The sequence below is a fragment of the Cryptomeria japonica genome, chromosome 10, assembly GCF_030272615.1.
Source record: "Cryptomeria japonica chromosome 10, Sugi_1.0, whole genome shotgun sequence".
NCBI lineage: Eukaryota > Viridiplantae > Streptophyta > Pinopsida > Cupressales > Cupressaceae > Cryptomeria > Cryptomeria japonica.
The window spans coordinates 522,520,806-522,545,420 of NC_081414.1; the positions used below are offsets into that span (position 1 = coordinate 522,520,806).

Here is a 24,615-nt window from a genome sequence, read left to right on the forward strand (position 1 = left end):
GGACAAAAAGATAAAAATTGAAAAATTACTTGTAGTGCATCCAGTAAACTCACCTAATGAGATAGACAAATTAATCAATGAGGCAAATCGAACAGTATTTTCAACTACTCACTGGCATGTAGCACTAATGGCAGGGAGAGTGAATGAGATACAGAAGAAACTGTAGACCAATGGGATATATTCTTTGTAGAAAAGGGGAAACAAGAAGAGCTACTAAGACCTAAGACCATCAGGGTATATCAAAAGGATAGGGATAAGGGGAAAGGTAAGGTAGGTGGACCTCCAAGCTTAAAGATAACTGATAACCTACCCCCACCTCCTTCAGATACTCCACCGGTAGAAACTACAAACAATTAACTGACTATAGAGAGTATGGAGACTCCTCAAGAGGATACCAATCCTGAGTCTAAAATTTTGTACACTATGAATATAGATACACAAGAGGTAAATGTTGTGGTTGATAGAGAAACCATTGAGGATAAAAGGGAAGATGTGACTACTGAGTCACCAGTTGTAGATGTTGAGGTTGAGGTTAATGATAAAGTAAACATAAGCATAGAAAAACCTACTTAGATAGAGCAATCAACAGAAGACACCACTGGTAAAACATTAGAAGAGCCAGTAGAAAAAACTAAAAAACAATCAGGAGAACCAAAAATGGACAGTGCAGAGGTACAAATAGAGAAACCAGAAATGCATACAGAGACTACATCTGAGAAACTAGTTGTTGAGAGCTCAGAGAAACCTTCTAAGACATAGATGGAGAAACCTGAACAAAAATAGGTTGATGTACAGGTTCAGACCGAGACAGTGCCACCGACTAAAACTAAAAAGTCTAAACCTTTTCTAATATAAATGCAAACACAAACTAACCTACCAGAGGTTGAAACAAGCAAGGTTACTACTACAACCGATAGCATGGAGATTGTAAAAATAGTTGGGCAGACATATGGTACTTCAATGATAGAGTTCAAACCAACAAATATAACAAAAGTATTATTGGATTCTATAAAGAAAATCATAGAGTGTAATGCACAAGCCTATAAGGCTATCGATGACACAATTCCTATTCTTAAATTGGTAGCACCCAAGTGCATTGTGAATAATAAAGATTCCTTAAGTCAATTAGACACTTTGTCTAAATTCATCATCGACAACATTTTGACAGTTGATCAAATCAATGAAGACACATTCAAAGAGAGGATGCATAAGGAGAAAGAGAAATTCTTTGAGGAAATAGTAAATAAAAATAAGGAACAAACATAAACCTTATTACTGGCACTAGGAGAAACAATTTTGGATTTCAAGAAACTGTACAGGGACACATCTAAAACTGACATTTTGACACAAGACATAGATTCGGAGATTAGCAAAACACAAAATGAGATTAACAATATTGCTGACAATCTAATAGGCACATCAGATTCATTTTTGGAAATAGAAAAGAAAATTGCAGATTTTGAAGAGAAGATTGAAAAGTTAGAGAAGGATAAAGAGAGAATAAAGGATAAGGCAAAGAGCTTAAAATGCAAACTTGGTCCCAAACTAGATCACCTCATTTCTTTAAGAAAAGAAATATATGAGGCTCTGGTTCACATACTCAAAACACCGGAAGAGAAAATGCACATACTCACCGCTATAGTTCAAAGAACACAAGAGGCATTACAGGACAACAAAAGATTCAGCAGCAGTTTAAATTTGGTTTTGGCAGATATTTTCCAGATTGTAACCCACCAGTTACAAAAATATAGGTAGGAATTACACTCCAATGACAACAAATGACAACCTTTGTCATTGATGTCAAAGGGGGAGTAGTGAGATGAGAAAAATAATCAGAACAGGACATCATCAGCTCAAGGGGAGCATACATTTTTTGGCAGAAATATAATCAGAATAGGACATCATCAACTTAGGGGGAGCATACATTTTTAGGCACATAGTTTTGGTAAGACAATTTTGGTAGATTCTTGTTGGACATCATTTTGGCAAATGCACACTCCAATGAGAAATTGTAGGTGATTGAAGATATTGTCATTGATGGCAACCTTACAATCATATGATACTAGCAGGCAAGCATAGGCACTAGCACTAGCAAACTCTACACCGACATACAGATCACCGACACCAAAGAAGATTATCGACACCATGGCCGATAGGAATTTTGTGTAAATGTATTTTGTAATTATTTATAAAATCTTTTGTAAGCCAACATGGTAGATTGTAATATGACTCGTATATGTATGAGATCATTGTAGATCATTTAAAGTGTGAAGTATGAAAAGAATATTGCAGACCTAATATGCGACCAAGTAGGATAAGGGTTTATGTATATTGCAGAACTTAAACTGGTACTAAATCTAGCATAGAAGATGTTTATCTGAAGCAGTACAAGACATTGGATTTGTATAATCCAATTTTGTAAGTCAATGTGACTTCTTTTGTAATTAAGTAGTGAGCTCTAGGCACTTGGCCTTCCTGCATGTGTAGGCCCCTATTGTAAGCAGTAATATTCCCTTATTGGTCAGTAAGCGAATATTGTGGATGACAAATCCTACCGAGTTTTTTCCCACACCAAGTTTCCTCGTTAAAATATTGTGTTATGGTGTGTCTCTTATGTTGTGGTTGCTAATCTTATTTACTGCATTATTTTTGGTTTACGGGTACACAGTTTTAATATGCTTTTCATGTTATAAGTTAAGAAAATCTTCTAACAGGTTAGATACTAATTCATCCCCCCCTCTCAGTATCTTTGGGAATCCTTACATGATTTACCCTTACCATTATGTGTTCTTGATGTTTCTCCCTTCTCATAGTTAGGAAGTGGAGTTTTGAAATTTGTATGAGATTCATTTTTCATATGTCCATCCATGGTTATCACTCCATTATCAATCAAATCTTGGATGACATGTTTCAACCACTGACAATTATCCATGTGGTGTCCCTTGTTTTGATGGAAATCACAGTAATGGTTTTCATTCTACCAAGAGAATTTCACTTGAGGTTAGAAGTTTATTCCTTATAGAAAAGCAATCAATTTGTTGCGAGCAGCGTCTTTAATGCTGACCTAAGTGGTTCACCAATGTTTGTAAATTTTCTCTGAAAGAAATTGTTGAAAGTTGATTTTTGGTGATTGATGTTTTGTTGAGCAGCTGCTGAGTGAGTGGATGAATTAAAAACTAGTTGTTTTGGTTTTACATTGTTGTTATCCACTATTCCATCATTGATGATATTTTGATTTCTATTCCAAAATTTTGGCTTATCATTGTTGTTGTTGTTCTTGTTGTTCCTGAGCATGAACTCATTCTTTGTATATCTTCAACTCACCCTTCTTTACCATAGATTTCTCCATTATGATTCCATTATCAATCATCTTTCCATTGTTATTTTCCACTATTCCATCATTGACGATATTTCAATTTCTATTCCAAAATTTTGGCTTATCATTGTTGTTGTTGTTATTGTTGTTCCTGAGGATGAACTCATTCTTTGTATATCTTCAACTCACCCATCTTTACCACAACTTTCTCCATTATGATTCCATTATCAATAATCTTTCCAAAACTTTGATGGCCTTTCATTTTTAGATGATAACTCATTTGATAATTTAGGTTGTCGATGAATATGTCCATTTTCTCGTATTCTGGCACCATACGAGGATATCATGAAGATAACTGCTTCCATCTCTATAGAAACATCATGAAAGGTTCTCCACTCTTTTGTTTAGCATTATATAGGTCTAGCATTGTGACCTCATGTTGTATGTTGTAAGAGTATTGTTAAACAAACTTATCCACCAATTCTGAGAATGATCTGATTCTAGGTGGAAGTTTGGAGAACCATTCCATAGCTAGTCCACTTAAGCTCTTTGGAAATAATCTCATTAGGTAGGTATCCTCATGTGCAAACTCCATACTCATTGTAAAAAATTATTGTATATGATCCTAGGGATTAGTGCTTCCATCATATTTATCATATCTAGGAGTTTCACAACCTGTAGGAAATGGTATCATGTTTAGATTTATGTCGAATGGTTAAGGACAGATTTCTTGAAGTGAGTATCTTCTAAAATTTCCTCTCTGCATATCTTGAATGTGTGTTTGCAGTGTTTGTATTTGTTCTGTAAGAGTTGTGATAAGATTATCAACATTATTTATTCTTGTATAACCATGAGTTTGCATTTGATTATGATCTTGATCTCTTCTTCTATCATCTCAACCCTTTCTTGTGTCCTCATTATATTTAGCTTTGTTGAGAATTTCTACGTCATCCCTTTTGGGAACAGAAGTTTCCTTGCTAGTTCTTGTGTTATCAAGTATTGATGGATCATCCTTTTTGCAACCAAAAATATCTTCATGTCATTCGTTATCATGGGAAGGGTCACTTCTCTTTTGTCCTAATTTGCTCACATCAAAATCTTGGGGGAGTGTAGCACCAAATTTTGCTAACATTAGGAATAATTTTTTTTTCTCCCTCCAATATTTTGTCCATAAATTTATCGAATTTAGGATCTTGTTTGATTTCTTTGATATGTTGTTTTGTTCTATCCTCTTCTTTTTGTAATTAAATTTGGTATTCCATGTTCCTATAATCTTCAGTCATTTAAAATGTTTATGTTTCCATTTCAGCAATCTTTCATCTATGTGCTCTAGTTAAAACATGCATACACATGTGTTGAATATTGTGCAAGGATTCAATTGTCTAAAAGGTGTTTCGATAAGTGACCAAATGTCAATGTGGATATGATAGAGTGATATGACTCAAATAATCCCATCCTTCGAGATTTTAATCCCGAGAGGCCTATTTTTAAGAGTGAGTCAGAAAGCTTAGGTCTAACTATACTCACTTGGGTCGTTCTCACAGGGTGATTACTTTTTTCCTCTGTGACAGGCCCGCTAAAGGTAATCAAATCTTAAACATAGAAGTGCTTCAAGGGTCAGGATTTCTGATTATCCAAATGGACAAGATCATACTCTCCTACCTTTTAGACAACTTCTCAAGCATAGAAAACAAGATGTTCATTTACCATTAGAAAAATAAGTGTGCCTAGAAAACTTAAGAATACACAAAGTCTTGTTGATTTTCCTTTAGGAAAACTACAAAACAAATACATTAGTAATCATGTTGTTCTGAAGAAATGAAGCTTTAGAAAGTGCAATCTTTGACAATCGTCCTACAAAAACTAGTTAGGCTGCTATAAAACTCAAAATCATGCAAGGGTTAGCATTAGTAATATCAAATTTCAGCATGAAAAACTATTAAAATGCAATCTGTTTTGAAAACGCAGAAGCAGAAACTCGTATGAGTATTCTCACATACCCATATGAGTGCACAAAGAAACCCGTATAGTACTGAAAAAGGTACTCGTACGAGATTCTAGAATAGGCTCGGCCAGAAACCCATGAGATTGAAGATTTGATGATGAGAAAGGCCAAGAAATTAGATTTTTGGCCCCATGGTGGATGCCAAAATGTCATGTGTGTGAAGTAGGATACCTGCAGCTGCAACATAAACACTCAATAGATCATTACAAGCATGGTTAGCAAATTGAAATCAAATGAAAGATAAACCATGACAAAGCAACCTATCACCTCCTAAGAGATGCAAGTGTAAATTTTCTCTCAGATCTGGATAAGAAATCCTAGTGACTTGACTACACCTAGATGGAGGATTTAAATGGATATGATATGTAATCTAGATGAGATTGATTATGCTAGATTGATCCAAGAGTCTAATTAAGCTAATGATATGCATGATTAGGCTATGATGATGATGCAATTAAGCTATAATAGAGATTGATTAAGGACCCATGGTGATAGGTTGGACTTAGAACTTGTGATGCATCTACTTCATGAGTGAAGTTAGGGGAGTAAAGTTAATGATTACTAGTGCTATTATGACTTTGAGTATTTTTAGAACTGCCAATACCTTCCATTCTGAGATAGGTGGCCAGAGAGGACATAAGAATAGATGCGAATTTATTTTGCATGCTTTATAGGTGATTTCATACATTTTCTAGAGGTGTTCCTTAACTCTGTAGAGAGATTTACAAAGAGCTTGATAAAATGGGTGGTGCAAGAAAGAGAATTGATCCACCTAGCTATGTGCAACTTAAGAATGAAAAGAAGATTTGGTGCATTCTAAAGAAAGGTGGTTTCACTACATACATTGAGAGGCTTCAAGGGAGAAATCAAGATGTTACTAGGTATTTTGCTAAAAACTGGAAGGATGGTTCGATTATCCTTCATGGCCAGAGGATCCTAATAGATGAAGCCCTAATTGCTGGCAATTTGGTGGAATTGATTATGTGTTGCATTGATGTTTTTTCATTGATGTCAACACTAGATATTTGAATGTTTTACCGGCACCTTTTTGGTCCCGGTAGGTTGAGTGGTTTCTAGTTAACTTGGATCCAGCATGATTTGGTAGGCTTCGGTATAGTCTGGTGATGGAATTGGCTTGTTCATGATACTTATACTCATATTTGGTCGGTTGGTTTTGGTTTGGAGATCGAATGATATCCTATTTGCTAAGAAGATTGGTATCTGGTTCCGATGAGGGTTTCACCGGTAGAGCTTTTGGTGGAGATATTTGATGAATTGCATAAGTGGTGTTGGTGTAGCTTTTGGTGGAGTTTCAAGATGGTGATGGTGATCATGTTAAAGACTTGGCGGATGGAGATCATTGCTATGGTGTGTGGACCTATACTTGGTCCCGGTTGATCTAGGTTATGGACCAGCTTTAATGTAATGTGTGGATATGACCTATTAATGTATTTTCGAGATGTATTATGTGTGATATTATTTGTTTGGTCTAAGGCCGACAAGGTTTGTAATTATGTAATTGGTTTATTATCTGGTGGCTAGCCTAATTATTTATGGCCAAGGGTTTTGTATAATAGATGTAAGATATCATTGTAGATCATCATGGTTATTGTGAGAGGTCATGGTCAAGGAATATAATGTGTGAATAATGTAATATCATTCAGGCAGAGGAGTTGGTCAATCATTGGAGATAGAATTGGGTTTATGTTAGAGGATTTAGTCCTCTAGTATTGAGCTTAACTGAAACTGTACTCAGGCATATGAGATGTTATCTTTTGCAGTTCAACACTTCTCTAGATTGTAGTTTGGATTTCTATGTAGTCAATGAGGTTCCTTTTGGGATGAGACATGTTCCCTAGGTTGTTGGCCTTCTTGCAAGTGTAGGCCCCTCAATTATAATTCACATACTTACCATAGAACTATTATCTAACTATGGGTAGGCTTCCCATCGTGTTTTTTCTCTTTACTGGGTTTTCAACGTACAAATCTTGGTGTTATATGGATTGTATTTATTCTATGATTATTGTTTATGCTTAATTGGTTAATATTCCATTCTAGTATTAATATTTTGGGTTCCGGTATTAAATTTTAAATTGCTAATGGTTCTAGTAATCTGTGATGACTGATTCACCCCCCTCTAAGTCATCTTCCGATTATTTGAACTATCTAACAATTCGTATCAAAGCCTTGGTCCTCTCTGTAGAAAGCTTAGACACTTGAGGAAGATTCTATCGCAACTAACAATTCAAGTTCATCTAGTTCTTCTAGAGCTTTCTTTCGAAGGGATATTCTGAGGCTTGATGGAACAAATTACATAGTATGGAAGATTCAGATGGAGACTCACATGAGATTTCTTGGCAAGTAAATTTGGGAAATCACACAGAATTGTGTCACACCCTATAATCCGGGATCAGCAATCCTCCTCTGGCAAACTTGGACAAGGATCTTGAGAATGATTGTAGAGAAAGAGAAGCCCTCTTGTGTGCACTTTATGATCAACAAATAATGGGATTAACCGACAAATCATCTAGAAAGGCTATATGGGATAAGTTGGAGACTCTTAATGAAGGTGACCCTATAGTGAAAATTGCTAAACTTGATGGTTACCAAGTGAGATATGAAAACCTGAAGATGGAAGAAGATGAAAGGATTACTACATTCATGGAAAGGGTAAATGAGATTATTATGGGAATTCAATGTTGTGGTGGAACTCTGAGTGAAGATGAAATTATTTTTAAAGTCCTGAGAGCCCTACCATCGGCTTACAAAATGAAGGCTACTACTATTAAAGAGTTGAGAACAATGGCTAACACATATGTTAACAAATATACTTTGGTTGGGAAACTATCTTCTTTTGAGCTTGAAGAATTTTGACATTCTGGACTTGTGAAGTCTGAACCTTCTTTTCATGCATCTACATCTATAAATGGTAAGATGATGAGTTTGAGAAACTTGAAGCACTATTTGCTAGAAGAGTACCTAAAGGACTGGTAGGAAATAAGTATGAAGGAAAAGCACCTTTTAAATATTTTTTATGTAATAAGATTGGTCATTTTGCATCTAGATGTCCTGAAAGAAATTCAAGATTTGAAGAAAGAGTTAGAAGATCATTTAAGCCTAACCCTAGATATCAGAACAAGTTTAAGTACAAGAAAAACAGAGACAAATCATGTCACATAGCGGATGAGGAAGGCATTATTGATTCAGATTATGAACTGGCAGAAGATTCTTCTAGTGGATTTGACAATGGGAAGGAATGGGTGTTCTTGGCTATCAAGAAAGATGATCCGACACTAGAAGAAAATGTACCAGAAGAGAAGGCACCTGCTGCTAAAATTGAAGACAAGGATGAATGGGTAATTGTCAATAGTTGTTCACATCATATGACTGGAGATAAAGGGAATTTTTTGTCTTTGTAAAAATTTGATGGTGGTCTAGTTAGATTTAGAGATAACAAGGCATGTATGATTAAATAAAAATGAACTATATCATTGGATGGTGAGAATAATACTAACAATGTTTATTATGTTGAAGGTTTGAGGCATAATCTTTTGAGTGTAGGACAATTGGTAGATATGGATTTCAATTACAATTCAAGGATGGGAAATGCAAAATTATTAACAGATCTGGCTTGGAGATTGCAACCAGTACACAGACAAAACATAATATATTTCATGTGAACTCGGGTGAGAAGACATGTTTGATTACATAGATTGATGAGATTTGGCTATGGCATAAAAGGTTGTGTCATGTGAATTTTGATTGCATTGTGAAGATTAGTTCAACTAAGGCAGTTACAGATATACCTAATATTATGAAGCCCTATAATCTGGTATGCAAAGAGTATCAAATGGGCAAATAGGTTATAAACTCTTTTAGGATTATACAAGATAAATAAAATGATGTTATTGATCTTATTCATACTAATTTGTGTGGCCCTGCTAGAGTTAAGTTTTCAAGGTGATAGATATTTCATGCTAATCATTGATGATTATTCTAGAATGATGTGCATTACTTTTCTAAGAGAAAAATCTGAAGTATTTGAAAAGTTTAAAATCTTTAAAAAAAAGTGGAAACTGCGATAGGATTGAAGATTAAATGTTTGAGATCAAATCATGGTGGTGAATTCACATCCGGTGAATTTAATAACTTTTATGACAAGCATGGTATAAGAAGACAATTTTCTGCTCCTTGGACACCTCAGCAAAATGGAGTTGTGTAAAGGAAGAACAAAACTATCTTGGATGTTGCTAGAACAATGATGATGGAAGCTAGTCTACCTCATATGTACTGGAGAGAAGTAGTGAGCACAACAGTTTATACATTCAACATAGTACATATCAAAGGAGAAACCAGGAAGACACCTTATGAATTATGGTTTGGCAATAAACCTACAGTTAAGTATTTTAGAATTTTTGGTAGTAAATGTTATATCAGGACAGATAATATCATTGGCAAAATTGATCCTAGATGTGATGAAGCATATTTCTTGCTTATTCTAAAGAAAGAAAAACATATAGATGTTATAACAAGAGATTATAGAGAATTGTGGAGAGTGCTAATGTCAAAGTAGATGAGATGAAAAAAAGTCAAATTAGAGTTTATGAGAAGGAACTGACAATGGAAATGATTATATCTAAACTGGTAGCACCTTTATCGGAATAGAGAGTTGAACCAATTACTCTGGTAACATTAGATAATTCTACAAGAACTCAAGAATAGGGAAGCGGAACAGAAAGTCAGAAGACTCCTAGGTATGTGAGATTGAATCATTCAGAAGATCAAATCATTGGGGATATGAGAAATGGAGTGATGACAAGAAGAACACTGACAACTAATGAGGTATGTTTAATTTCACAAGTTGAACTGGTCTTAGTAATTGAGGCATGTAAAGATGAATATTGGTTGAAAGCTATGGAAGAAGAATTAGATCAGATTGACAAAAATAACACATGGACCTTGGTTCCCCGACCTAAAAATAAAAATGTTATTGGAACTAAATGGGTTTTTAGGAATAAATTGAATGAGGATGGTCAAGTTATAAGGAACAAGGCTAGATTGGTTTGTAAAGGATATTATCAGAAGGAAGGATTTGATTATGGGGATACTTTTGCACCTATAGCTAGGATTAAAATTGTAAGATTGTTTCTTGCCTATGCTGCTTATAAAAACTACAAGGTTTATTAGATCGATGTTAAATATGCATTTTTGAATTGGGATCTTGATGATGAAGTTTACATTGAGCAACCAAATGGTTTTTCACTGTCAAATGATACAGATATGGTTTGCAGCTAAGGAAAGCTTTATATGGATTAAAACAAGCACCTAGAGCTTGGTATGCAATGTTGGATAAATATCTTTTGAAGCTTTTTTTTACTAAGGGCAGTGCTGAGAGTAATTTATATTATAAGATCACTAATTATGATATACTGATTATTGAAGTATTTGTTGATGACATTATTTTCGGAGGTGAAGATAAATTATGCATAAAATTTTGTAAGAACATGGAGAAAGAATTTGAGATTTCTATGATTGGTGAGATAAAAAAATTCTTAAGTTTATAGATTAATCATATTGACAAAGGTATTTTCATCTATCAAACTAAATATGCTAAGGAGTTGTTGAAGAAATTTGGTATGGGAGATTCTAAACCGGTAAGTACTCCTATGGTCATGAGTGAGAAATTGACAAGAAAAGATGTTTTTGTATTGGTAAATCCTACAAGATACATGTTGGACACAATGGATCACTGAGAGGGGGTGAATCAATGATTTCAACACTTTTTCTTCAGTAGAGAGATATCAGTAATATATAAAAAAAACTGAGTGCTAATTGATAACTCAAACAGTGCAAACTAGGTGTGTGAAAGGATTTTCTAAAACATTAACATAATACATGCACAAGAATGCATCACACAACACCAAATATACAAGGAAAACCCAATGTGGGAAAAACCTCGATGAGAATAGTTGTTGGAGATCTTCTGCTCCAATCCAGCCTCACAATGTAAAAGACCTGATTACAATTTTAGGGCACCCACCCAAGGAGCACCAACCCTTGATTTATGAGCACCAACTCAAAGGAGCAGCAACTCCTATAGAATTTATAGGCTATAAGCTAAAGGAGCTACAACCCCTGCAATAAGTTCCAACTTAGTGAACAACAATATAAATATTTAAATACAAAATGAGATCTCTATTGCAAAAGAAGTTTTACAACATTACAATATTTTGTTCTGCTAGTTTCAACCTTACCGGTTTGTGTTCTCTCCACCCACTCTATAATTTTGCTTTGCTGATAAATTTTCTACATCCCCTCTCACAATGTCTTCACTCATCAACTCACACTTGATCACTCTTTATTAGGTACAACTTTTGCTGGTTTGTCACCTCTATGTTCTAAGCTCACTCCACCAGTTTGTTCCTTACACTAGTTTACCCTGCTTCTCCTTACCGACACATTCTTCTCTCATAAACACTTCAAGTGTTTTTCTCTTGAGCTCTTAGACATCAATTTCATGCATGCCTTTACTTTGCAGCAACAACAATCACAGTCTCAAGTCATCATATTTAAACTTGAGCTTTCCTGCCAAGAATCAATTCAAACTAAGGGTGGTTAGAGTTTCCTTCACCCAACCAAATCTACATCAGTTTGAATCCAATCTACATTGGATCGATCACCTGCATTGGAGGAATGCATTTGTAGCCATTTTTCATTATCCAATGTATATTTTCTAAAGATATCAATCCCTTCCATGATTTGTGGCCTTGAAATCTTTTGAATCATTTATGGCCCAGCTATTTCCTTATCAAGGTCCTCTTGTAGTCTGATTTCTTTGTTTTGATCTAGGTGCCAACAACTCCCTAATCTTTTTATGTCGCTATTTCTTCCTTGAGCCGCATCAATCTATTATCATCCCATGATTTGTGGGTGTTTCATTAATGTTGACTAGATGTTTCAATAACCATGTCGATGGAAACTTCACTGACCTTTGCATGCTTGCCACCTTGGCTCCACATTACATCACATCGGTCATACACATAGCTCACCAACATAAGGTCATGCTAGACACAATGTGCCACTGAGAGGGGGGTGAATTAGTGGATCTCAATCTTTTTCCCTTTAACTATCCTATATGAGTATGTTGGTTCACAGATCAAGCTCAATGAAGACTTATCGGTTAGTGGGGAGACCAACACAAATACAATCAAACACAAAGGACATCTCATAACACAAACATATATGAGGAAAACCCAAGATGGGAAAAACCTCAGTGAGCAATGTTGCTAGAGTCTACTGCTCTAATCCAGCCTCACAATGAAATTTTGTTACAATGTTTAGGGCACCAATCCAAGGAGCTACAACCCTTGATTTGTTTATAGGATGAAACCCCCGCACCGAGCTACAACTCAATGTTCACAAAAATAACTTCAAATACCAAATTAATACTACTATTACAAGTGAACCTTATAACCATCTCATATAACTTACTCTGTTGGTGAGATACCTTCTCTCCTGCACTGGTACACTTCTCCTGCTACTCTCAACTATTGTTTTACTACGGGTACACATCTCCTCTTCTTGTTCTTCTCTATCAAGTCTTCACCTTACTCTTTTGTCTTCATTAGTACAACACTCTTCTAGTTCTATGTCTGCCTTCTTTGCAACTTCCTTCACTTCTTCTCTACTGGTATGGACACTACCAGTTCTTCTTTGCTACCGGTTGAACACTTCCTGATTCTCCCTCAATCTCACTCCCTTCTCAGATACTTGTTGAGCACTTGTCTTATTTTCTCTTACATGTAGAAGTAACACTCAATCAGTTTGCAAAAACACACTCTACTTCCATTCAATAACCCTACTCTCTTATCTAGTGGCAACCATCTCTATTTTTGGCTTGCATATTTATAGATTGGTTTTCCCACCAAAAACCAATTCAAACTTTGAGTGGTTAGGGTTTCCTCACTTACCTCAAGGCAAACCAAATCCAATCAGATCTTTCCTAATCTGGTCTCTCTAACAACCAATTGTACACCTCTGCCATTATCGCACCTTCTTGACCACGTCTTCTACCTTTGGCAATCTTCTTTTTACCTTATTGGTTGAGCTCTTGGTCAAGCATCAAGATTGGTCTTGTTGTTTCCTTCAACTGACTCGATCTTCTCAATCACTCTTAGCTATCTCTCATTTGTCCTCTAGACCTTGAGCCACAAACCTCTGCAACATCTCTATAACACGTCCCATGATTTGTGGGATCTACCATTAATGTCAACCAACCTTGCAGCTACCTTGTCGGTGTTCATACCATCTATCATTGCATGCAAATCTGACACCTTGACTCCATGTGGCATCCATGTCGACCATGTTCCATCTTAGATCTTCATGTTGGTTCAGATAGGATCACCAACCAAACACTCTACCGGTTCCTCTTTTTTGCTCATTTACTAACCCTATCAATATCTCACATTCTACTAGTTGACTCATGTCTGCACTTGCTCAACTACTGATGGAAGACTTAAACCAGTCTTTAGAACATGTCCATCCCAAGCATGCACATTCCTATAAAGTGGAAGGACATCTACATCTGCACCTTGCTCATATTACCATCGGACTTACAGACTGGTAAGCACTCTTGATGACACTATGTCATCAACCTTCACCAGAATCCATCTTCAGTCAGGCCACATTCCTCTATTTGCATCTTCTTAGCCTTTCCTTCTCCCTGATCAACTCGAACCATGTCTCAACTAGTTTTTCATGCTGACAAACTCATCACTCTTCATCTATACTGTCATCTAAACATGCCTTCACTATCATTCTAGTGCATAACCCTTTTCTCATGCACTTGAGACATTACTTTTGTTTCACTAGTGGATCCAGTGTGAGCCTTTACCTCTTCTCTCTTATCTCATAGAACCATGATGCACACTATGGATATCTAGAGATAAGCTCCACTAACCAGTGGAGTGACACCTTGTCATCTTCACCCTACAATGCACTCATGTGACTTCCCTATTTGTGCAGCATCTCTTCAAATAGACACATGTGATCTGGTGTGGGCGCATTCACAGTCAGTCATCTCTTCACATGGTGACTACATCTTCATTTGGTAGGAGTCCTTTTGTTCTGCAAACTTACCTCATACCAGTGACTTGTTCATTCTTCTCTTTTAGTGTTGATGTAATTTAGGTAATATTCTACCTCTTCATCACAAACAATAGGTCAAGCACCTTGGCCCTCCAGCTTGTACACCGGTCATGAGCTTTGTAGGCTGACAACCACTCACTTGGTTGATCTGACTTCTCTATGTCAACACATCACTTACCAGTTGACATCCTTTACTTACCAGTGATCTATAATACAAGGTGATATCAAGGATATCTCAACCTGTACTCCTTCATGACAATGTTGCACATACATCTCTCATACCAGTAAAATTCCAATACTGGTTGACATCAATGACAACCCAATGCCAACAATCTCCCCCTTTGGCATTAATGTCAACACATGTAGTGTCCAACATACTACATAATCCTTCTCCCCCTTTCTCTAGTCTATGGATTCTCAACACATGTAGTATGTTGTATACTACAAAATATTTCTCCCTCTTTGACAATAATGGCAAAGGGCATTGTTAGGGTATCATTCATCTATGTATTTACTAGGTCACTGACATAATACTTTCTCCCCCTTTTTCTTTACCAGATGTCTCTCCTCCTTTGATACCAATTGTTACATTTTGTTGCATGTTCTCAAGTCACAGCACTTGAGATGGAGGACTCAACCATCAACTGACACCAATTGAGCATGCAAATTTTATACCATTTGTTAAAATACTCAATTTCAGAGGGATGTGTCGGTGAACACTACTCACCTTCCGGTCAACTTGTATCACCTTCTATTTGATCTCAAATTTCTTTAGGAATCAAATTTTATTGTACTACCAATACAACTAGCCAACTGATAAGTAGGAATCAAATGTGATTGTACTATGAATACAACCAACCAAATGACAGGTAGATACCCCTTACAATGAAATTCTCATGGGTATTCCTACTATAACTTTTCATTATTTTTCAATTTTGGGTAGTCAGTGCACTTACTTTTCCAAGGTCAAGCATTTTGGCTTTGCATCATAACCACTTGAGCTCTCCCTGATTCATACATCTTAGGTCCTCATCTTTGGTGGGGTCTAATAATGGGGCTCCAAACACCTCCATATACCAGTTTAGCTGTGCATATGTGATCATATGATGATTCTTCAGCTCTATTGTTTCCACCACAACCAATGACATGATCTTCGATCTACACAATGTCAAACAATTTTGTCTTTATCCCAAGAGTCAAACCAGTTAGCCCAAAAATATGCAAGCCTGCTTGATTAGCCAGCAGACCAACATATGGCATTCAAGTCTTCATCAACACCACCTGAGACATAACTCCACATTCCATTCTATTGAGGCTAATGCAATGATTTCCAACTTCACTATCTTACATAACCTACAAGTACCTTGTTATTGTGTGATTTATTCTTCATGGAGAGAGTGGGTCATCTTTTCCTTTTTATGTTGGAGTCCTAGTTCATTCCATATTACCTTGGTTCAATGCGGCCTCAAATCCTTTCTCTAGTCATTTAAGTCAAGTTTAGATAATTCATTGAACTCCTTGAACACGTTGAGCCGTTCTGAACTCGGTTCAAGATATTCATTTTGGTTCAAAAAGTTCCAAGGTGTTCAGAAAAGGTTCTTCGTACTAACATTTTCTCTAAGTTTTTGCAGTGGCTCTTTAATAAATTTTTTCCTGTTCAGTGATATAACATTTGTGTTGAATATGTTGAACTAAGTTCAAAGGGTTCAAATATGTTCAACGTGTTCAACATGGCAAAGTGGTGAACAGTTTGACGTGGCGTACATCTTGAACTACTTGAACACTCAAGAAGTTGGTTCAAGATGTTCATACGAGTTCAATACTGGTGGGTCCCATGGTTTCAAATGTTTCAAGAAGTGCATTTATTGCTAAATATGGAAAGGCAAAACCATATTATAAAGTGATGTCATTCTTTGGCTTTTTCGAAGTAAGTGAACGTTTTGGGAATTGGCAGTTTCTTAAAGTACGCCGCCATGCATTAAATGCATGAGTGTGGGGGTCTAATCTACCAATTTGCCGCGTTCGGAATGAAATTGTGAAATCATTGCATTTAATGTGTCTGTATTATTACCTTTCTCAATAAGGTATGAAATCATTTGTGTTCTGCGTTTGCTACTTGCTGCTAGATTTTTGTTTATATTTTCCCGAGATAGGAGTCTTTCTTGCTGTTAGCCATCGTCCGATTATACAGCTGTGAAGGTGAGTCTTTCCTTATTTTCTCAAGTGCTTTCCCTTGCATTTTCTCTCATATAGAAGGTTTCACTGCAATCAAGGGTGTTGATAAGTCTTTTTGTATAGAGATTTTGAGTAGTGGAATTTTAGAAGCCGTAGCCTTTCCTCCAGCAATTCCTTGTCTAGAGCTAGTTCGGGAGTGTATTGTCAGATATGACCCTGTATCTGAAACTATTAAAAGGGATAATGGTGAAACCCTTCTTGCCATTAACTGCGAAGTGATTGCTTCAGTGTTCAAGATACCGGATTATCAATTTTCTAATTTCTCCCCTACTCAGTCAATTAGTAAGTTCAATGCAGATAGAGCCAGACACAGGAATAATGTGGCGAAGTTCGAGTTGAAGGTCCCTCAGAGAGGTGGTTCTAGACTACCTAAAAATCCTAACAAGAACCACATGTTGCCACATATCCACAATGTAATTCTTCTGTTGCATCGAGCCAGAGGTTCTGCTGAAGCCTATAGCTTTGATGATTGGATATATTGCTATGTACAATTAGTTCTGGAAGGAAAACAATATTTAGATTGGGTGGAGTTAATTGCTGATTCGATGAGAGAGTAGTTGAGTCTAGCCAAGCAATTTCAACAAAACTTCTTCATGTCCTCGTATCTTTTGTATTGTCTGGCCTATGTCAAGGTGTTAACGGGTATACCCAAGCAGCCCACTGAGGAAGATGTTCCAGTGTATGAGTTTTATCCAATGCTACGAAAAGACAATGCACCACAAGATTTTACAAGGCTACATAATGCATTCTTGGGTGATATGTGTCATGAACTAAAAGGTACAAAAGCCAAGTGGATTTCAGATGATGCACAGTCCTTGATAAAGAAGTTCAGAAGCTTTTACATCCAGTTCCCACGCTTTTGCTATATACGAGTAGGAGGCTTTGAAGAGGAACCCTTCAAGCTTCTACATTTCTATTTTGATTGTTTTGTCCTAGCAGAAGTATGCAGACAATTGACTTCCGTGGTCAAGAATGCACAACGTAAGGAAAAGTGCGGAGGTCATTTTCCAATACAACTGGGAGTGTTATCTTGTAATTCAATGTCTGATGCACTAAGTATAGGAGCAGACCTTAGAAATTTTAATTTCTCTCTGTATGCTGAAAGAAAAGGGTTTGACAACAAAGGATTTTCTTAGAGCCTAGGCTTAATGCCTTATCTTCCCACGCCACAGTTAGAAGATTTCTCGGAAGACTATTCGGATGAACTTGAAGTCTTCAAAAGAGAAAATATAAGATTGGTGCTGGAACAGGTTATTTCTCTGCAAATAAAGACAGATATTAAAGGGCTTGAAGAAGATTATCTTGAACTATTTCAACTAGGGTATTTAGCCCACGCAGAGACTAAAATTCCCCCAATTAATTGGGATGAGGAGGAAAATGATGACATTCAATTGAGAACCGAACGAGTTCTGGACAAAACTGTGGCATGGGTGGTCAAGAAGAAAGCAATGAAGCCAAACACCAAGTCCCTTTCTACGAGAAGTATGTCTTCACCAAAACGTCCTTCTAACAGTGCTCCTATTCGTGCAGGTAAGGAAATCAAGTCAGCTCAGCCTAGACGCAGACCTAGCCCAACTCTGGATTTCAGTACCCCTTGGTATACTCGATCACATAGTGTCACCCAGAGGAGGATGGACTAGGTCAAGGATATGGGAGTAAAAGATGCCATGCTTGAAGCTTAGATCTTTGAAATTGAAGATTTGGATGGTGAAGTTGCTTGTGCTCTAGACTCCCAAATGGTGATTGTGGCTATGACGCCACCCCCAAAGATGATTGAAGGAACTTCTCATTTTTCTGTAACTCCTAAATGGTTAACAACCTCAGTGAACAAGAAAAGGAGCTTTCTCCCTATGACCATTCCACTTCAGGAGATGGTTGCCAAGTACTCTGAGAAGAATCTGAAGCGAAAGATATTCAAGACCACCGCGCACCTAAACAATGAGGAGGAAACTGGTAAATGGATGGCGTAAATTGCCTCTTACAAACCGAAAGATGAGAACAAAGAGGTCGGTTCTAATGATTTTGAAATCACAAAAGTAGAGTTGGGAAAGATAAGCAGGGATACAGATAACCATTTTTTCCAAGTGTCAACGAAGAAAATGCTTACCCAGTCAAAGAAGGATGGACGGGAGAAAAGAGAACTTAAAAGACATATAAGTGTTTTGGCTCAATTCATCGATACCATTGGTTGCCTTGGAGCAATTCCAATATCCCATGCCACTGAGAATTTTGATCCAACTTCTCCAGAAAATAAGAAGTTGATGAATCAAGTTCAACGGGCTAAGAGCATTGCTGAAGCGGTTGAAAAATGGATTGAACAAGTAATCAAAGATGGTGAAAAAATACATTACCGACTCCCAGAAGTTGTGTGATGAAGCATAGAGCCTGATATCTGAAATCCAAAATCAGCTTGTACCATGGGAGAAAGAAGAGCACAAATGGCAAAATGTCCTGCCTCTGTTTACCAAAATTGAAGGGTATGGAACTACCAGATTTTTGACAGAACATTCAATTAAGCTGGTATCTGATGAATGCCAACTTTTCGTGCTAAAGAAAACTATCATGTGGTAGGTGCTCGCCTTTTAGTCAGTAATTACAAATGCAAAAACCTCCATCTATGAACTCCAGGAATTGCAGAGTAGTATAGTCAAAGATAATAAAGTGGTTAATCCCGATCATGACTGGGAACTAGGAATCTGTGGGTTAAGTACACAGGAAGCAGTCAAGTCTTTCTGGTTGAACATGGAGAAGATCAGAGTTAGGAGTAGTTTCACACTGGAGGATATAACCAAAGTGGTTAGAATCGAATCTATGGTTTTCATTGGGAATGATCAACTGTTGAAGTACTTAGAGAAGATGGTGCAAAACAAGTGGAATAAAGAGGTGGCAAAGGCAAAACTTAATGCAATGAAAGTCCCAAGCCAATCAATGATCCAGGAACTCACGACTGCTCATGACACTCATGAAGATGGAGAAGAGGATGGTGATGAAATATGACATAATGCATCAGCTTTGGGCTAGTTTTCTTTATTTTTCAAAACATTTTTCATAGTTATGCAAAAACATTGGGACAACTGTCCCAAAATACTTTCTATTGGTTTCGTAACTATTTTATCGGGGAGTGGTCGAGTTTTCAGGGCGACCCCCCCGTTTAGACTATAAATTAAGTAGAACCGATGGTAGAAGAGTTAGATTTTAGTAACTGATTTTGAAAAAACTTGGACGTGTGTTTGTTTTGATATTTTCTATTTTTAATCAAAGGAGGAATCAGATGGTTGAGATCTATGGTGGAAAAAGATTGGCAGATGTATCATTATGTCTTTGATTACATAAAGATATATATATGAAATCTGATCATATTGTTTTTGGGGAGAAGAAAGATCTGTGTATTTTGAATCCGAATAGATAACATGTCTTCGCATATGTTCATCTGATCAAGAAATAGTATTTGATTATTTCAATGCAGTTTTTCATTATTCCTATCATGTTCTTTCCTTTGAATCTGTTGTTTACTCTGGAAAAGATTCATATTTGTAGGTGGATTCATTTTCTTTGAATCTGTTCGTCTTTATTTAGAAGAAGTATATTGAACTTTGTTTTAGTTGCTATAGTTACATACTTTGAAAATTAAGAAGATAGTTTTTCATTATTTATGAGATATGAGGAAAGTTATAGCCTTTCATCCAAGAATGAAATAGGCGGCCTTATATGCTTTCTGGTTAAAAGCTTTTCATTTGAGATATAAATATAAAAACAAAAACACATTTAATGAAAAATCTAGATAGGGAGTTGTACCTAGGCCAAAATTCAGAGGGAGGTGATTTGAACAAACGCCTACCCAACTGTTCAGTGAACCATTTGTTCTTAAAAGAAGGTAACAGAGTTTTACAATTAATCATTTAAGTGCAAAGAGCAAATCTGTTCATTAACAGATTTTTGGCGACTCTGCTCAAGAGCGAAACAAAGAGAAAGCCAAATTTTTCAATAGACCAGTATGTCATAAATGTGAGCCCATAATAAGCAAAAGTGTTTGGAGTGTAGGAAGATTGTTGAGATTGAGTCTTGTTTGAAGTAACTTGGTTTTCCCACAAATAATCATCTTGGATTCACGTCCATATACTAGAGCACAAAGAAGAGAAGGAGTAGTTGATAACCATTTTGAAGAATTGCAAAATCTTTCATTTGCCCCAAGTTTTACTCCTAGAAGGAAGGCCAAAAGCAGACCTTCATCTCCTGACAGAGTTATCCCTATATCTTCTTCTTCCCCTTGGCAAGCACTAACACTTACTAGAATTCAAGCCCCACCTCTTGTAACCATTTATCCAGTATTCATTATGGCTCAACCCTGGGGTGCGGCTGTTGGACCTCTTGCTCTCACAGCCCATAATCCACTACCAAAAGGAGCAAAGGATGTTTTACCCAAATATATTATTAGCCTTCTCGATGCTAATAATAGGGATTATAGGAATAGTAGGGCAGATTCATTCACCTATATTTCTTTGATGCCTTCTCGATTGAAGCAATTCCAAGGGAACAAAATAGTAGGGCAGATTCATTGGCCATGTCTGCCTCACTTTTATTACCACATCTGGATTTTAAAGATAACTCATATAGGATTGAAATAATCTATAGGCCCAGTGTTCCTGATAATGTAAATCATTGGCAAGTTTCTTGATGCAGATGCACAGATCAAAGATTTCCTAGAATGTGATCAATCATTTTCTCAGTCATATTTTGAAGGCTCTGAGAGTGTTTGCAAAGAGTTTAGTCCAGACCCAGAGGTAGAACCTACAAATAACTTTATTCAGCTTAAAGGTAACAAAATTCCAAAGGGGTTACTGACACTGGAGAGATTTTTCACTAGAGATGATGCATTCATAGGTAATAAAGTTCCTAAGGATGATAGGAAAGGAAATTGTGAGAAATTAAATTTGGCAGTTGAAGCTAATCCAAAAGAAGTGACAATCGGCAGGTGTTGTTCTACGGAGGAAAAGAGAGCACTTGGTACATTTCTTAAGGAGTACATTGATATTTTTGCTTGGTCTTATGATGATCTGAAGGAGTTTAGAAATGGACATTTCCAACATCAGATCCCACTGAAGCCAGGCATATCTCCTTTTAGGCAAAAATTGAGGAACTTTAATCCCATCATGGCAGATGCAATTTATAAGGAAGTTGAGAAAATGCTTAAGGCCCAAATCATATATCCAATCCACCATTCCACCTGGGTAGCTAACATTGTGCTCGTAAGAAAGAAAAATAGGGAGATTCGTATCTGTGTTGATTTTCAAAATTTGAATCAAGCAAGCCTGAAGGACAACTACGCGCTACCAAATATGGATCACATTTTACCGACAGTGTCCGGGTCGGAGATGATGTCGATGTTGGATGGTTTTTCTGGTTATAACCAAATATCTATAGCAGAGCATGAGCAATACAAGACAAGATTCATCACTCCATGGGGAAAATTTGCATACAACCGCATGCCTTTTGGTTTAATAAATGTTGGAGCCACTTTTCAAAGGGCTATGGATTCTTCTTTCAAGGATTTTTGAGATAGAATAATTGTAGTTTATCTGCATGACCTCACAGTGTTTTCAAAAAAAGGGACAGAACATTTCTGGAATTTGTGTGCAATATTACAGCATTGTCGTGAGCACGAGATTTCTCTGAATCCTAAGAAATCAGTTTTTTGCGTCACTGAGGGCAAGTTGTTAGGACATATTGTCTCAAAAGAGGGAGTCAAGATTGATCCCAAGAGGGTTAATGCAATTCAGCCTCTCAATTTACCCTCTAGCCGGACTGGAGTAAGATCGTTCTTTGGTCAAGTGAATTTATTGAGGAGATTTGTTCCAGAGTTTGCTGAGACCACAAAACACATTGTTGGCTTGCTAAGTGAGCAACATCCTTTCAAGTGGCCCGAAGAGGCCAAAAATGCTTTTGAGAAAATTAAAGGATCAGTTGCAAATGTGCCCACTCTTGTTAATCCAGATTTCACGAAGGACTTCATTCTGTATTGTTATGCATCAGATCATACTATGTCTGGGATTCTGTTGCAGTTGGATGAACATGGGGCTGAAATGCCTATAGCATTCATGAGTACTCCACTCAAGAAGCATGAGCTCAAATATTCACCTATGGAGAAGCATGCATATACTGTAGTAAAAGCCATGAAACAGTTTTGATACTATATCCTGCATTCTCACTCTGTTGTTTTTGTTCCAGATTGAGCCATGAAAAGCATTTTGACTCAGCAAGAGGTTGGACTAAATAAGGGAGCAACATGGGTGACAAAATTCTAGGAGTATGACTTAGATATTTTCCCTATGAAGACAATTAAAGGGCAGGGCTTATGCAGGTTGATCGTAGAAAATGAGGTGGAAACTGAAGCGGAGTTACCATTAACTCTTTTTGTCGGATTGCAGGATACTTGGTTCTGTGATGTGGCCTACTACTTAACTTATGGTAGTTGCCCAAATCATTTGTCAGCTAAAGAACAAAGGAATTTAAAATTAATAGTTGCTAAGTATGTAATTTAGCAGGATGTTCTATACAAAAAGGGATTAGATGGAACATACCTAAGGTGTGTAGATAAACCTCAACAACAAAAGCTTATGGAAGCTTATCATGGAGAGGTTTGTGGTGGGCACTTCTCATCATCTGTTACAGCTTTCAAAATTCTAAGAAATTGTTTTTATTGGCCCGACATGTTTCGGGATGCCTATATTCATGTAAAAGAATGCGAAAAATGTCAATTGTTTTCTGGAAAGCCACATTTAGCAGCACTGCCTCTAAGGCCTGTAGTGATGGATGAACCTTTCAAACAGTGGGGCATTGATTTCATAGGCCCAATAAACCCTCATTCCAGTGCAGGTCACATGTATATTTTGACAACAACTGACTACTTTACAAAGTGGGGAGAGGCCATTCCCACCAAAAATGCCAACTCAGAGATTGTGTGTAGTTTTCTCATGGATTACATCCTAGTTCATTTTGGGGTACCCTAGAAAATTGTGACAGATAATGCATCATATTTCTCCTCCAAAGAGTGGACCATGTTTTGCTATGATCATCAGATTTCCCTCTCACATTCTTCTGATTATTTTCCATAGGGCAATGGTTTGGCCAAATCTAGCAACAAGAATTTGATAGTCATCATGAAGAAGCTAGTTGACGAGAGTGCTAGGAATTGGCATAACAAGTTATATGAGGCTTTATGGGTGGACAGAACCACACCCAAGAGGGCTATTGGAATGGGACCTTTTAAACGTATGTATAGTGTAGGAGAGAAACTTTCTTTGCCGCTGGAGTTATCAGCAACCAAGCTGCAAACAGTAGTGGAAGATTCCTTCTTTCAAAATGCTTTGGAGAAAAGAATCATGTATCTGACAAAGTTAAAAGAAGAGAGAGAATTGCTGGTGGATAGGATTTTAGAACATCAGAGCCGAGTAAAGAGGATTTTTGACATGCGAGCTCGACCAAAAGGTTTTCTAGTAGGAGATGAGGTGCTACTATGGGATAAAAGGAGATAGTCTAAAGGTGTTCATGACAAGTTTGATTCATTGTTGAAAGGTCCTTTAAGAATTTGTGATGCAATAGGACAAAATGCATTCAGACTCAGTTATGTTGACAGAATGATCATGCCTTATACCTACAATGGGCAAGATCTCAAGCTCTATAAATTGTAAATCTAGTTTTTTGAGTCACTTGTACATAGTAGTCTAGGTATTTTTGGTTGTGCCCTTAACCCTTTCCCCTTTGTTTTATGTTTTGCGGAACCAGAGTCTATGAGTTCTTTGCATTTTCCTTTGAAAAATACAATCCCTAGTTAGAGCCAATGTTACCGCGTCATTTATTCTTCATGGTGAGAGTGGGTCATCTTTTACTTTTTATGTTGGAGTCCTAGTTCATT

The 24,615-nt window shown here is 36.9% G+C and overlaps 1 protein-coding gene across 1 annotated transcript in view; it reads left to right on the plus strand.

Moving 5' to 3' along the window:
• Positions 1-22,888, plus strand: part of LOC131060859 (uncharacterized mitochondrial protein AtMg00860-like) — a 53,765-nt gene extending 30,877 nt beyond the window's left edge. The window contains exon 2 of the mRNA XM_057994276.2: positions 22,349-22,888. Within this exon, the coding sequence (XP_057850259.2) occupies positions 22,349-22,888 (540 nt within the window). The remainder of the gene's footprint in view (positions 1-22,348) is intronic.
• The last annotated feature ends 1,727 nt before the right edge of the window (positions 22,889-24,615 follow it).